We start from the raw sequence: 16512 nt of genomic DNA, 5'->3' as shown, positions 1-16512 counted from the left end.
CAGTGGCTTCCCTTTTTACCCTGTTGGAGAAGTTTTTGGATGTGCATAGGGATTTGAGTCTTAGAAGATCCCATTCATCTACGTTATCTTCTCCTGGTTGTAGGTACTACTTTTTGTCTTAAATTATCATCTTTATTAATGATACATAATCTAATATGTGGTGTCTACATTTTAAGTGTTTTCTTCTTGAAATAGCTTACACTGGCTATCTGAGAGCTTCACAAATTCAGATTACTTTTAATGTGTGTCCTCAACACCAGATCTGAAAATTAATGAGTATCTGATACATCATTTCCCAACAGGTATAGTTCTTTAGGTTTTCAGTTTGATGTTGGGAGTTTTATTGAATTTTCCATTTTGTATAAGCCCTGGACTTTGATATTTGCCCTCCTTATCAAAACCAAACAGATATACAAATACTTTCAGGATAATAACATGTAGGTTCCTGCCTATCCTTTCTATATCCAAGTGGTAACCATTAATGAAAATTACTCAAAATAATAAAATATTTTAAATTTTCAGTATACCCATAAAAATAAGGAATGTTTAAAAAAATAAAGAATGTTTGCCCTTTAAATATATGTAGCATAGTAATAACTTTGAGCCTTATATAGAAGATAACATTCATTCACTAATTAAGGTACTCTGTATAGTGATTGAGATCATGATGCTAGAATCAGATTGTTGTTGTTGTGCACCATCTACTGACTCATAGCTAACCCTCCTGTTACACATGGCAGGACATTGCTTATCTTTCTCCCACAGAGTAGCTTGTGGATTTGACCATCTTCCTTTGAGATATCAGTGCAACCTGTTACCTGCTAGACCGTAAGAGCTCCCTATCTGAGTTTAAGTCCTCGTTCAGCCACATACTGGTACATCAATTTGTATCCACTAGTACATGTGTTCAAAACTGGGAAGAATGTACACCAGGAATGAGTCCTATCTCCATACTTTTTCAGTCTATATGCGGAACAGATCATTTGGGAAGCTGGGCTTTATGAGGAGGAATGTGGCATCAAGATTAGAGTAAAAATTAACAGCCTGCATTAATGTAGATGATACAACCCTGATTGTCAAAACTGAGGAGGACCTAAAGTGCTTGTTTCAGAAGGTCAAAGACTGTGGCCTCAAATATAGGTTGAAGCTCAATATCAAGAAAACAAAGATTCTCACCACTGGACCAAGTGGCAGCATCATCATAGATGGTGATGGTGAAGAGATTGATATTGTTAACAGCTTTAGTTTGTTTGGCTCCATAATCAGCACTCTTGGTACCAGCAGCCAGGAAATCAAAAGACGAATTGCACTGGGAAAGTCTACTGTCAGGGACCTCTCCAGAGTACTAAAGAACAACGATGTCAGGCTAGAAACTAAGGTGTACCTGATCCAGAATGGTCTTCACAATTACTTGCTAGGCATCAGAAAGCTGGACAGTGATTAGGGAGAATTGATGCCTTTGAGCTGTGGTCCTGATATTGAATTGAGAAAAATATGCCATGGACTGCTAGGAGAACAATCAGGTTTGTCCTGAAGAGGGTAAAACCAGACTGCTCCTCAGAGGCAAGGATTCTGAAGCTCCATCTGACATACTTTGGGAATGTTGCAAGGAGAGACTAGTCCTTAGAGAGGGATACAGTGCTTGGCAAGAGAGGAAAACCCTTGATGAGATGAATTAACTTAGTGAATGGGGTAATGGAGTTAGGTGTGTCAGAGACGATAAGGTTGGCTCAGGATGGATCAGAGTTCAGAGCTATTGTACTATAGGGGTGTTATGGGTCGTAAATGACTCAATGGCATATAACAACAACAGTACATGTGTCTTGATTTTGCTAATCAAGAAAGTGAAACTAATAACAGCTTTACCTCATTTGGTTACTGTGTGAATCAAATTAAGTAAGATAAGTAAACATTTAGCACAAAGACTGGCACTCATTGCTTAGAACATTCAGGAGTATAGTAAAGGTTTGTTACATTTTTATTTTTTAATATTAAGCATTATCTCCTGTGGGGGGGGGTCGCGGACTTATGCTAAATTCTCTTGGTCTTTTGTTATATTAAAGTTAGTAAAGTCACCAAACTTGCATAAAACAATTGCTGTTGTTGTTTGATACCATCGAGTAGGACTCATAGTGCCTCTATGAACAACAGACCTGAACCCCTGTCCTATCTCGTGCCATCATCTTGAATTCTGTCGCTCTTGAGCCCATTGCTGTGTCACTGTCTCAGTCGTCTCATTGGAGGTCTTGAAATCTTTTGATTCTTCCACTGTCATTCAAGATTGTGCCTATAGCATCCCTCAGTGTTGGAACTTGAGCTTTGACGTTTTCAGTTCTTTTAGCTTCAGAAATACTGAGTTCTTCCCTTTTTATTCCCTGACTCCAGCTCTTTTAATATTTTGTTATAATATTTTGCTTTGTCTTTTTGATCTGACCTTTGAAATCTGTTTAGCTCTTTTACGTCAGTATCTTCTTTTTAGGAATGTGGGTAGTTATAGTATTAGAGGTAGAGTCCAGATGAGAAATCACTCAAAAATCAGGAGAAACATCTGCAAACAACTATTAATCGGAATGTGAAATGTATGAATGTAGGAGAACCAGAAGTTGTACAAAAAATGAAATGGAACTTATAAAGATTGACATTCTGGCATCAGTGAACTGAGATGGACTTGTATGAACCAATTTGAATCAGGGAGTCATATGATCTATTATGCTGGGAATGGAAAACTGAAGAAGAGTGGTATTGTAGTCATAGTTTAAAAGACAATTTCAAAATCTATCCTAAAGTGCAATGTTGTAGGATACTATCCATACGCATACAAGGAAGGCCTGTTAATATGACTATTATTCAAATATATGCACCAGCAAATAAAAGAAGAGAAAATTAAGGATTTCTACAAACTAGGGAACTCCAGTGGCCTAGTGGCAAGAAGCTGTGCTGCAGTCCTGAAGGTTTGCCGTTTGAATCCTTCAGCTGCTCCCTGGAAGAAGGATGGGCATTCTCCTCCTGTACAAGTAACTGCCTCTGAGAACCCACCAGAGGGTCAGTTATGTGTCAGTTCCAGCTTGATGCTACACCACCACAATCACCACCAACTTTTCCAAAGATGCAATCAAGATTCACTCATAGTCATTGGTGGCTGGAATGCAAAATTTGAGAACAATGTGGAAGGAAGGAATAGTAGTTGAATGTACGGAGTTGGTGTCAGAAATTTGCCTAGCAATAGAAAGATTGAATTTTGTGTGCTTGATGATTTACTCATATCAGTAAATGTCCAAAGAGGGAATGATCTGGGAAGGGGGAATGGAAGGTAATCACTGGAGTGGAGCGAGGAAGAAAATTATAAAAAAACAAAATGTGTATGAATAGTCAGATAGATAACCAGATTGCTTTGTAAATTTTCATACAAATTACAATAAAAATAAAATTTACAAATCCACCAGATTCTCTGCTGGAGGAGGATCAGTCTCCTCCTGTACCACTCAGATCTGATTTGACAGTACACACACACACACACACACACACACACACACACAAAATAATAAAATAAAATAAAAATACAGGAAAGTGAAGAAAAACGAATATACCCCACGAATAGCAACTATGCAGGTAGATACGTCTCACCTGATAGACCACATAGGAATCAAACTGACTACATCTGTGGAAAGAATTGTTGGAGAAGCTCAATATCTTCAGTCAAAACCAGACCAAGTACTGCTTGTGGGACACCAGTTACTTATGTGCAATTTCAATTTGAAACTGAAGAAAAGTAAAACAAGTCCAGAGTTGTTTTTCTGCAGTAAAATAACTGACAAAAAGTAACCATACAACTTTGAGTCTATCCCACCTGAATTTAAGAATCATCTCAAGAACAGATTTGAGGCACTGAGCACCAGCGATCAAATACCAGAGGAACTGTGAGAAGAGATCAAGGAAGATCAATGGAGAGAGGGAAATGTCATTCCAAAGACAGAGAAGAATAAACCAAAATGGATGGCAGAAGAGATGATGGAAATTGCATTAATGCATCAAAAAGCCAAAACAAAAGGAAAAATGAAACCATTAATTAAGCTATTAAACAGAAATAGATTTTTTTATTTTATTATATTTTGTAAGCTGATCAGAACAGCAAAGAATCAAAGCTTTTTCTGGAGGTTACTTTTAAGAATTTAAGAAAGTGGAAATAAATATATAGAGTGATTATAATTATGCCAGATGGTTATCTTCAACAGCCATACATGGAATTAAGGTATTAATACTTTATATTTGTACATAGTATTTGAAGCATTTTCCTACATTCAGGTTCTTATTAAACACTTTAAATAAGCTATATTTTTGCTTTGTTGATCAGAAAAGCTACACTTAAAAAGTTAAGCAGAGAAGAGTAGAAAAGTAATTAGTTGGTAAAGTCCTCTTAGACTTTACCTGCATCAGTTTTGCTTTTACTGTATATGAATTAATAAATATTTTTTATGATGACACATTCTCACGACATAACTATAATTACAAAGTGGTAATTATATATGGTCTGGGTATATGTTCCTCATGAACACAATCAAGCGCTCTGGGATTCCCATTCTTTTCAATATCAGCCACAATTTGTCATGATCCACATAGTCAAATGCCTATGCATAGTCAATAACACACAGACAAACATTCTTCTGGTGTTCCTTACTTCCAGCCAGGATCCACGTGACATCAGCAATGATATTGATGGTGTCACGGCCTCTTCTGAATCCTGCTTGAACTTCTGGAAATTCCCTATCTATGTACTGTTCCAGCTGTTTTTAAATGATCCTCAGCAGTATTTTTTTTCTCAGCAGTATTTAGCTTACATGTGATATTAATAATATTGTTCAATAGTTTCCACATTTTGTTGGAATGGGAACAGATATGGACCTCTTCCAATCCATTGTCCATCCAACTGCCCTCCAGATTTCCTAGCATAGGCTGGATCTGTTAATTGAAACAAGTCAGTTGGTATCTCATCAATTCCTGGGGCCTTCCTTTTTTGCCAGTGCCTTCAATGCAGCTTTCACTTCCTCCTTCATTTCCACTGGCTCCTACTCAAATGGTACTTACTGAAATTCTTCAATCAGTTCCTTTTGGTACAGTGACTCTATATTCTTTCCATCTTCTTCTGATGCTTTCTAGGTCATTCAATGTATTGTCCATACATCTTTCAATTTTTCAAGGTTTAGATTTTTCAGTTCTTTCAGCTTGAGAAATGCAGAACGAGTTCTTCCCTCTTTATCTTCCCAATTCCAGCTCTCTCCACCTTCCATTTTAGTACTTTGCTTTCTCCACTTGAGCTATCCTTTGAAATCTGTTCAGCTCTTCCACTTCAGCATTTCCCCCTTTATCTTCTCAACACTCTAGTGCCATTTTCAGAGTCTCTTCTGACATCTATTTTGTTTTTTTCTTTATCCTCTGTCTTTGTAATGATGTGTTGCTCTTTTCATGAGTGATATCTTTGATATCTTCACACAACTCATCCAGTCTTCGATCACTGGTGTTCAATGCCCCAAACCTATTCCTAAGATGATCTTGAAATTCAGATGGAATAGATTCAAGTGGTTTAAAATGTAAAAAGGAATGTGTCAGGGTTCTATTCTCTCTATATATCTATTCAGTCTGTATGCTAAGCAAATTATTTGAGTAGCTGGACTCTACGAAGAGAAATGTGGCATCAGGATTGGAGGGAGGGCTCATCAGTAACTGGCATTATGCAAATGACACAGCCTTGCTTACTAAAAGTGAGGAGGACTTGAAGCACTTGTTGCAGAAAAAGAAGAAATTCAATATTGATTGCTTCTCAATGTCAAGAAAACAACAATTCTTACCACTGGACCAATAGGTAACATCATAGTGGGTGGAAAACAGATTGAAACTGTCAACAACTTCATCTTACTTGAATCCACAAATTAACATGCTTGTTACCAGCAGCCAGGAAATCAGTAGACATGTTACATTGGGAAAGTCAGCAATTAAGGGCCTCTCCAAATTACCAAGGAGTAATGATGTCAGTTTGAGGACTAAAGTGTGTCTCATTCAGACCATGGTCTTTCCAGTCACTTGCTATGCATTTGAGAGATGGACAATGTATAAGGATGACAGAAGACGATGCCTTTGAGCTGTGGTGTTAGAGAAGAGCGCTGAACATCCCATGGACGGCCAAGAGAACAAATAAATATATCTTTGAGAGGGTGCAGCTAGAGTGCTCTTTGGGGCAAAGGTGATGAGGCTTTGCTTTACATACATCGGGCATGTTTCCAAGAGGGTGTATTCCTTGGAGAAGGACGTGATGCTGGGAAGGGGAGAGGGACAGTGGAGGAGAGAACACCCTCAAACAGGTGAACTGACGCAGTGACTGCAGCAGTGGGCTCTAATGGGTCAGGATGGCACAGGATAGGACTGGGTTCAGATCTGCTTGCTGTTCACAGGGTCAGTGTGAGTTATACTCGACTCGACAGCACCTGACAACAGCAATATCACTAAAAAGTAGCTAAAGCTACTTATTCTTCAGAATCTGCACCTTACCTCTGCAGCCTATTGGAGAATCTTGACTAGTTTAGGGCTAGCAGCCAAATCCAAACCTGAGAAATTTGTTACTTTTTAATTTTTCAGAGTCACTGAGAGTATCAAGAAAAGAAACACTGAATTAACAGAATAAAGAAATGTTAACTTACTTTTACAGTGACTGTATATACCCTGCAGTTACTGTTGCAGTCACTGAGTCAGTTCATCCTGTTAAGAGTCTTCCTCTCCTTCAGTGACCCTCTCCTGTTCAAGCATGATGCATGACTACCACACTGGGCCCAAGCCCAGCAGAGACTGTGAGAATGGCACAGGGTAGGACAAGGTTGTCTCCTGTTGTACGTATGTTCACAGTCAGAAGTCACTTGACAGCACCTAACGAACTAGGCAGCAGGTTAGGCTAGTTAAATTGTGTTAATCAACAACCTTAGAACTCTCAGCGACCTCCACAACAGATGTTTATTTCTTGCTCACATTACTTGTCTGCCAAGGCTTTGTTCCAAGTCCTATTCATGCTGGAACGTAAGCTGAAGGAGCAACCCCTTCTAGTCACAGACTTTGAGGATTCACAGCAGACCAGAAAGAGAGGCAGCTCAAATCCCTAACAACTTTGAAGCTTCTACTCAGAAGTGGCACACACATTCACTGACATTTCAGTGGCTTTTACTCACATTTTACTGGCCAGAGATGTTACACTGCCAAGTCTCAAGTCTACTGAGGAAATGTATTATCCTGCCACGGTGAGGGACAGTAAAGCAGTCTACTTTGATAATTCTAAGAATAGTTACCTGTTTATGAACAGTGCAGGTATATTGTGATGCTTTATTTAAAAAAAAAAAAATCTAAATACCTGAAGTCTAAAGGGCAATGTGGAAATTTTAACAATTAGGTTGAGTGAATTAAGAAGTCAATTAACAATCCACCTAAACCCAAACCTAATAATCTTCAAGTCATCTTCACCTTATAGAAGCACTATAGTCGAATTGCCTCATAAGATTTCCAAGGCTGCCAATGTTTATAGAAGCAGATTGCTACATCTTGCACCAGCAAAGCAGCTGGTGTGTTTGAACCACCAACAGCTATTGTTAAGGTGCAGCTGTTGTTCTCTCCCAGTCCAGAACAGACCAAGGCGAAGAAAAGCAAAGACACAAAGAAACAGTCCAAAGGACTCGTGGACAACACTGGCCTTTGTGACCTTCAGATCAGAGTAACTAGGTGGTGCCCAGCCACGACTGTTGGCCACTCTGAAAGGAGTCACAATAGAAGGTCCTAAACAGAGTGAGGGGAAAATATGGAACAAAATTCAGAAACATAAAAATGGTCGATCTTGCTGCCCTGATGAGAGATTGATGGTCATCGTGAGGCCATGGCCCTTAGTCACCCTTGGAGTCTAGAACTCAACCCAGTCCTGTGGCTCCACTCTCAGCGACATTAGATAGAGGCTATAAGGTGAACAATAGCCCCAGGACGCATTCCCTCTTAGAACAGTTGGTCACATGAGATCCACAGTGTAACACTGGCCTGGGCATAAAGCTCAGAAGACAGGAAGAGGTGGGATAGAGGGATTAATAGAGATGAGAATCACAGGGAAGAAGTGGGACTAGTGTGACGACAGTGTGCATATTGTAATTAATGTCATAAAACTTTTGAGTGGTTGCATGGAAATTTAATCTGATGTGTAAACTTTCACTCAAATCTTAATTTAAAAAAATAAAAGAGGTGTAGGAGAAACAGGCAAGATAAAGAAATGAGTAGGAAGGAGGAAATCAAGGAGGCAAGCATGTATACATACATAAAACTGCTTACAAGAACTGTTACTAGTAGATTTAGAAAGAAGGACTGGTGCACACTTAGGTAAGGTTCACTTTTCATGTCATAGTTTTCTAAATAATTCATTTCTTAACATGTAAAAAAGAATATTTTTTTTTTATGGTACTGGAGGGATAAAGTTCAGTTGTGGTAATTGTTTAAAATAATCCATTTTATTAAACAATCTCATTTTTAACTTTTGCTTTCTTCTTTTGTTGACAGTGTTATCAGCAAAGTGGTCCCCGCCCCCGAGGCTAAGCCGGCCCCTTCTCTGAACAGACCGAAAACCCCACCCCCCGCGCCAGCCCCCGCACCCCTGCCGCTGCACGTGACCCCTCCCCTGGTGCCTTTGTCCATCCTCACACAGGCCACTGCTTCACCTGCTTTAATTCCATCTCCATCACCGGCCATCTCCGGAGCAGGGAGTTCCAAAGCCCCCGTACGAAGTGTGGTAACCGAGACGGTCAGCACTTATGTGGTGCGTTGCATTTTCTTTGTACAATACTTTAGAAAAAACTACCTCCAATATTACTCTGTTACCATGAAAATGCCTTCAATTAAAAAGAAGAGTCATACATATATCATTATTGAATTTCTGAAGCCATTCTGGTTGGAAAAAGGTGTTCATGCTTTTGAAAATGGCTTGACTGAAAAGTTTATTACAGCATTCTGTGAATCCTGCCAAAGCGTTGTTTGCCCATATTGCTTTGAGATGTGAGTGTATATGTGTGTCCCACAATATCAATGTATACATCAAGATGTAAATTGTTAGAGCTGGCCATCAAGTTGATTCTAGTGTATTTAAGTCCCATATTGCATTAGACAAGAAATTAAGTTGTTAAGGTAAGATTATCACTGACCTTGGGGAGCTCTGGTGGCCTAGTGGCAAGGAGCTGCAACTACAATCCCAGAGGTGCACGGTTCAAATCCACCAGATGCTCTGCCGTGAAAGGAGGGACAAATCTCCTCCTGTACCAGTCAAATCTGATTTGACGGTACACACACATAAAAATAATAAAATAAAAAAATTTAAAAAAAAAAGATTATCACTGACCTAACATATTTATGGTCCAGCTAATGTTTCTGAGTAGCCCTTAGATGTAATAGCCCTAATTGTAGTATTTCATTGGCTAGAATCCAAAGTATGCCCATGCTTGCATATTAAATAAAAATGAACTTTTGGACCAGAGGGCTTCCTGAGCATTCAAGCATATCATCAGATTGTAAAACCTCCCATGTTGAGTGAGTGAGTTCATGTTGTCCTGTACATAATATCATTAGGCATGTCAAATCGGGATTCAGTGCTTGTTCTTTTTCAAACCCTGAATTCACACTATTAATGAAATACTTATACAAATAAATTATTTGCACATAGAGTGACACAGAGCACAACGAAATACTTCAACACAGTAGATACACCCAGAGTTCTGATACTGCTGTGACTCTCAACCATGTGGTGGATGGATGTGTGAGCCTAATGAGAGCTTTCTTTGTGAATATCATTATGACTAGAAGATGGAAGGGTAGGGCTTCTGATATTTGTTGTTATAAACTGTGTAAATATTAAATCTCCTTAAAGGTGATGTGGAAGAACATTTCCGCAAATTATGGAATATTTGTATGAATACAGTGAGACAGAGATGCTTGGAGCACAATGGTGGAGGCATTCAGCTGCTACCTGGTAGAAGGTTGGTGGTTTGATTCATGAGCCCCAAGTTGGGAGAAAAGACCTGATGATCTGCTCCCACAAAGATACTAAGATTTACCACCTAGAAAACCCCCAGGGCAGTTCATACAACAATGTAGTCTACAAAGGCATAGCAGAAATTGATTTAAAATGTACGGAGAGTGTGTATAAAAAAGACACAAAAAATTAACAAAATATTAAATAGTCAATTCAAAATACAAATAGAAGTATTATAAGCTCTGTAATTGTCAAATGAGTGTTCAGCGTACAGTTGCTGAATGTGTTTAATTGAGGGCACCTCACCCCAAGATGGGCTGATCAGGGAAAATTACACTTAACCTTCTTCACCTCCATTTCTTCATCTGTAATTGAGAAGTTTGTGTAAGTCTAGATGATCTCTATAGTATGTCCTGTCACTAAAAATTCTGATTCTCTGATGGATTTTGCACTGACTCCATGGAAATGAATCAGATTTGAATAAACGAAGTGGATGAAAAGCCTTCTTTCTCCTAAAGAGATGTTTTTTTTGGACAGAGTGATTTAGAGGAAAGAAATAGACTTTAGGAAAAAAGCTTTATTTCTTTATAGTACATCAAATATTTAATATCTTTTTGAAATTGCCTTCCAGAACTCTCACTAGTCATTTCCTAATGGCTATGACTTAGTTAAATGTTGCTTAAATTCTCTCAGCATTACTTTCCCTATTTCTAACCTATCTAAAGGTGGTTTTGTGATAATCAAGTGAAGTAAGATGTTTGAGAAAACTTTGTAACTTTGAAGTAGTGGGTGATAACTATTGTAAAAGCAATCAGAAATTTCAAATGTAGAACACAGTGTCACTGTGGCCTTTTGATTTCAAGAAAGATCAGCCAGCAGCAGGATTGACCATATACGATAGTTCAGGATGCTGGGTCAGTCTTAGCCACTAGACAGCTGGCACTGTGGTGATTAGTGTATGTCTTTCAGGTTACATTTTCTCTTTACATTAGACAAGCAGAAACCAGAGATGTAGATATCCAAAGATTTTTTTATTTAAGGATGTTTTCATAGCAACATAATTTGCCTTTGTTGAATTTTTTTAATGACAAGTCTTAAAATAAATGTATTAGTAGAATGAACATACATATATCCCCAATAATACACTACTTATACACAAAACTATTTTTTCCTGCATTACCTAGCCAATAAAGTATTTGAGAATAGAAGACTGTAATCTTGCAAAATTCATTTTTATTTTATTATAAAAACTTTTGAAAATCAGTTTTTAGTGTTTGCTGGTTTTGAATGCCTGTTCATAAAATTAAATCTTCAGAATTGGTCTTGTTAATGTGGAATTTGTGGAAATGGTATAATTATGAATTTTTCCCATTTTAATTGGTAAGTAAAATATAGTTCAGTACAAACAATATATGTAGCAAAATAATATTTAAATGTGCAGATGTTTGGCCTCTTGAGTCTCTTGTTTCATTTGCCCTTTAGTTGATTGTACTTCACTGAAAAATGTCATAAAAGGAGTGGAAAGTTACTTAGTAACAGCTCTTTTATATCCTTGATGTTATCAGCTAGTTCAGGAGAAGGGTTTGGCTAATAAGTAATAAGGTGATCCATGCACACTTAGCTGTCTGTAGAGCCCCATGCCTGTGACTGTGACTGAGGAAACTGCATGGAGTTGAGGCCTACAGCTTAGTAGTGTTGTTACTACCCTGAAGATAGTCATAGTCATACATGTGTTTACAATCTTTTTCAGATAAGGGATTGAAAGGTCATTTTGTTCAAGTGATTATGAAATGTTTTGTTTTTTATTATTTATAAAAGAGAATTTAGAATATCAAAATCCATTAGAAGTTACTTCTCCTGGGTCATTTTCTTTTTGAAATGATCTCACAACAGTGATGGCCATGTCCCTGGCTTCAGGAAATGAAGTAGTAATCTACTCTAAATATATGTAGTTTTATTTATTTGTTTGTTAAATTGCAGTATAAACTATGACTCTTACCCTGCCCTCTTATGGCTGCTTTTTTCTTAATATCAATCTCCATTTTTGCTTTCTCCTACTCCTTTCAAAAACCACCAGATAAGAGATGAGTGGGGTAATCAGATCTGGATCTGTCCGGGGTGTAACAAGCCTGATGATGGAAGTCCAATGATTGGCTGTGATGACTGTGACGACTGGTACCATTGGTAAGTGGGCTTGTGCTTTCCTGTCACGCTTGACAAGAGTTAAAACTCCAGGTTACTCGCTCACAGGAGAAATTCTACGGATTAGCTTAGTGATTTTGGTCTATTCCTGGATTTTTTCCCCCCAATTCAACTACTGTCCATATTGAAGAATGGTATAGGGAGGAAAATCTCTGAATCCTACTTCCCCTAATGTGATATTAGCATATTTTCTTTTACTAAAACCACCTACAAAAAATCCTAATTAAGGTGTAATTGATGGCAAAATAACATGACTCATTGGACTAGTGTTATTCAGCTAAATCATAATTATTTTGGGAACTCTGGTAATATATGTAGTCCATAGTATATTATACTGGTAACCAAATACTTAGTTTTGTTGTTGTTTTGTGCCTTCGAGTTAGAACTGACTCATAGCTAACCCTAGAACAGATTTTCAGAGGCAGTAAATCACATGAAAAGAGATTGCCTATCCTTTTCCTGTGGAATAACTGGTGGATTTGAACCAAGAACCTTTGGGATTGCAATGTAGTGTCGTACCACTAGGCCAGACATAATTTAGGCCATGATACTTAGTTTAGAGATTCTTTCTAAAAAGAATTTCAAAAGAGGAAGTACAGATACTTCCTTTTTTCCGTCTTTCTAGTAATTTCCTCTAAGAGATAAAGCATATGATATTAACGGAAGTAACTTCTGTATACATGGTATAAGCAGCAGTAATGAAAAGACAACTTTTTTTCAATATCTCTTCCTTCGAATCCACAAAACTAATGACACTCGGTTAAAATATTTGTAAATTCCAAACCAACCCCATTGCCCTGAGGTCTGTTCTGACTCATGCAGAGGAGACTGCCCATCTTTCTCCAGCAGAGCAGCTGGTCGATTCAAACTGCCAAACTTGCAGTTAGCAAGCTTAACCTACTATACCACCACCCTTCTTCCACAACTCCCCAAAACTATAGTTGTTGTTGTTAGTTGGTTTCCATCGAATTGAGTACAGCTCATAGCAACCCTATGAACAGCAGATCTGAAACCCATCCTGTCCTGTGCCATCCTCACACTTCCTGACACACTAGAGTCTATTACGGTAGTCACCCTGTCAGCCCACTTACTCTCCTTCTCTGACCCTCCACCCTTCCCAGCATCACATCCCTCTCCAAGGAGTAAATAGCACCTTCTAGCAACATGCCTGAAGTATGTGAGATGAAGCCTTACCATTCTTGTCTCCAAAGAGACAAAACAACTATGAGATATCATCTCACTCCAGTAAGAATAGCAAAATTTAACAGAACAGCAAACAACAAATGCTGGTTAGGTTGTAGAGAAACTGGAATGGAACCTTATTCACTGTTGGTGGAAGTGTAAAATGGTGCAACCACTGTGGAAGGCTGTATGGCACTTACTAAAAGATTTGCAAATAGAAATACCATTTGACCCAGCAATTCCACTACTGGGAATATATCCCAAAGAAACCATAGCCACCACCCAAGCAGATATACGCACACCCATGTTTATTGCGGCTTTGTTAACAATAGCGAAGAGTTGGAAACAACCTAAGTGCCCATCAACAAACGAATGGATAGAGAAGTTATGGTATATTCACACAATGGAATACTACACTGCATTGAAAAACAAGGAACTCATGAATAATCATTCAAAATGGGTGACCCTGGAGGACATTATGCTGAGTGAAATATCTCAGACAAATGGACAAATACTGCAGAGTGCCACTGTTGTAAAACAGGACTAACATCAGGGTTGGGAGGAGACTGAGAAGAAAGAGGGGATAAATAATGTATACTGCATTGAAACAGATGAGGGAGAGAACTGTTTAAAAGGGATATGTGATTAGATATTATTGTCATGACAGGAGTCGAGAATGAAGGCTGCATAGTAGAGTGGACTTGGGGGGAGGGATTGTATAACAATGAGAGAATTTTTCTTTTACTTTTCAAAGAGAGGAGCAAACTGGCGGGGGGAGTGGTGGGCAGGGAGAAAAGTGCAACAATGAAGAAATGGAAATCCAAAGTCTCTGTAAATTTTCATTAAAATTAATAATAGTAATAAAGTTTTTAAAAAAAAGGGACAGGCTGACAGTCAAACCAGGTCTCCGTCGTGGAGGGTGAGGATTATACCACTGAGCCGTGGGTAGGTATGCATTAGTTATGGTAAGGATTTTATTTTTGTTTTTAGAGAAATTAAAAACGACAGTAGTGTTTTAAATAGGTGATTTGGAAAAGTTTTCAAAATAATGCTAGATGTTTTATAGAAAATAAATTGTAAAAATAGATTCAGGATGATCTTTTACATGACTGTTAGAATGTCCTATCCAGTTGATGACAGCAGCTTGACCTATCCAGGGCAATATGATGGAAATGGTGATACTTGAATGAGTTCTAAGTGCTTGGGAAGCAAAAATCAAATATGTATTGTAATAGATTAAATAGGGGATTTTAAGAAGGAGGTGGGAAACTGTCTTACTCATGAGAACTTATATTTCCATAACTTTTTGTCCTTACTGTCATAGTCTTGCTTATAATAATTAAACTACTTCTGTAGAGTAAAAAACACACACACAGAGAAAAAAAAACAACAACACACACACAAAGAGACTCTAGCTACACCCTCTCTTAAGACATATTTATTTGTTCTTTTGGCAGTCCATGGGATGGTCAGCACTCTTCTCAACACAACAGCTTAAAGGCATCAGTTCTTCTGTCAGTCCTATTCATTGTCCAGCTCTCAGATACATAACAAGTGATCAGAAAGACCATGGCCTGAATCAGATGCACGTTAGTCCTCAAACTGACATCATTACTCCTCATTTGCTATACTGAAAGATGCTATAGACAATATATTGAATATATATATTCCCAGAAGGCATCAAAAGAAGATGGTGGGAAGACATAGAATCACTGTACCAAAAAGAACTATTAAAACTATAGTAGCTCTTAAAATTTCTGTAAATACCTTCACCTTTTATCTTTAAAATAATAAATAGCAAACTAGCTCTATTTCGTTCCATGATACATATCTGTTAAGATAAAAACAAAACAGCAGTTGCATAGAAAAATTATACAATATCTAAGTATCAGTATCAAAAATTATACAGTATCTAGAAATGTTTGATTTCTGTAATAAAATCTGTAGAAGGATAGGACAGAGTTCAGATCTGCTGTCCAGAGGTTCCTCAACTCCACAGCACCCAACAAAAAAAATAATAAAAGGGAGTGTATAATGTAATAATCCACATGCCCAATAATACTAGTAAGGAGTTTTTTTACTTTAATTTCTGATAAATATATGATAAAGTTTCATAATATTTCAAAATATTGGACGGAAAGAATATCTATATACAGCTTGCTTATTTGGTTGCTTTTTGTTTTATTTTGTTTTTTAATATATAGGCCCTGTGTTGGAATAATGGCTGCACCACCAGAAGAAATGCAATGGTTCTGCCCCAAGTGTGCCAACAAGAAGAAAGATAAAAAGCACAAAAAGAGGAAGCACCGAGCACACTGACGTCTTCCTGCAGCCTGAGCCACCTCATATCACATCAGGGTCTTTCCTGATACCTGTGGAGGGGAGTTGGCATGACTCTGCCATCATTATCTTCCACAGAATTCTTGAGGATAATGAATCTTGGAAGACTTGAGGACAAGAATACATGAGCCACTCTGGCTTTTTCCCTCAGGCAGTGGACTGGCCCCTGCGGACTAAATGATAGTGTGATTAAAGAAAAACTCCAGTAGAGGCATGGCATAGGGACTGCCATGTCTCCATTTTTCTATTACCAGTGACAAGTATTATTAATAAAAATTTTTTAAAAAATCATACATCTTCCCCCTTGATTTTCTTTACTCTCTCCAGGGCCTTTTCATTAAGGTATTATATGAGAAGATAATGTGTTCACTGTAATTTAAAGATAATATCATTAGTCTCTATACAGTTTTCAACTTCTTTCCTCCTATAGTAAGATAATCATAATAACATAAAGGAAAACTCCGGTTGGAGTATTATTGGTAAATATTTTTGTGATGAGAATATATGACGCTTCCCTTCCTCATTTTTAGTACTAACATGTAAAATGTTCAGGCTTTTGTGAAATACCTTATATTTTTAAAAGGATAAAAGGGAGGAGGGGTTTCTATCATGTCCTGTTTGGTTTTGTGCAAATTATTTTTGTTTCCTAGCACATATTTTATATCTTTGTTGCATTCTAATTTTGTCCTTAAAACTGCTGGAGTCTCTTCTCACTGCTTGTACATTTCATCAACTTGTATAAAACTCTTCATACTAAA

The 16512-nt window shown here is 37.8% G+C and overlaps 1 protein-coding gene across 1 annotated transcript in view; it reads left to right on the top strand.

Annotated features, from left to right (window-relative positions):
- The window catches only part of TAF3 (TAF3 RNA polymerase II, TATA box binding protein (TBP)-associated factor, 140kDa), a 255515-nt gene extending 239782 nt beyond the window's left edge, over positions 1-15733 (top strand). Inside the window, exons 5-7 of the mRNA XM_006891852.1 lie at positions 8569-8824; positions 12108-12214; positions 15619-15733. Of these exons, the coding sequence (XP_006891914.1) occupies positions 8569-8824; positions 12108-12214; positions 15619-15733 (478 nt within the window). The remainder of the gene's footprint in view (positions 1-8568; positions 8825-12107; positions 12215-15618) is intronic.
- Positions 15734-16512: the final 779 nt, after the last annotated feature.

The sequence above is a fragment of the Elephantulus edwardii genome, unplaced genomic scaffold, assembly GCF_000299155.1.
Source record: "Elephantulus edwardii isolate Elephantulus edwardi_28Jun2011 unplaced genomic scaffold, EleEdw1.0 scaffold00105, whole genome shotgun sequence".
Taxonomy (NCBI): Eukaryota; Metazoa; Chordata; class Mammalia; order Macroscelidea; family Macroscelididae; genus Elephantulus; species Elephantulus edwardii.
Note: the sequence above shows the minus strand (reverse complement) of the source record. Positions and strands in the feature narration are given on the sequence as shown.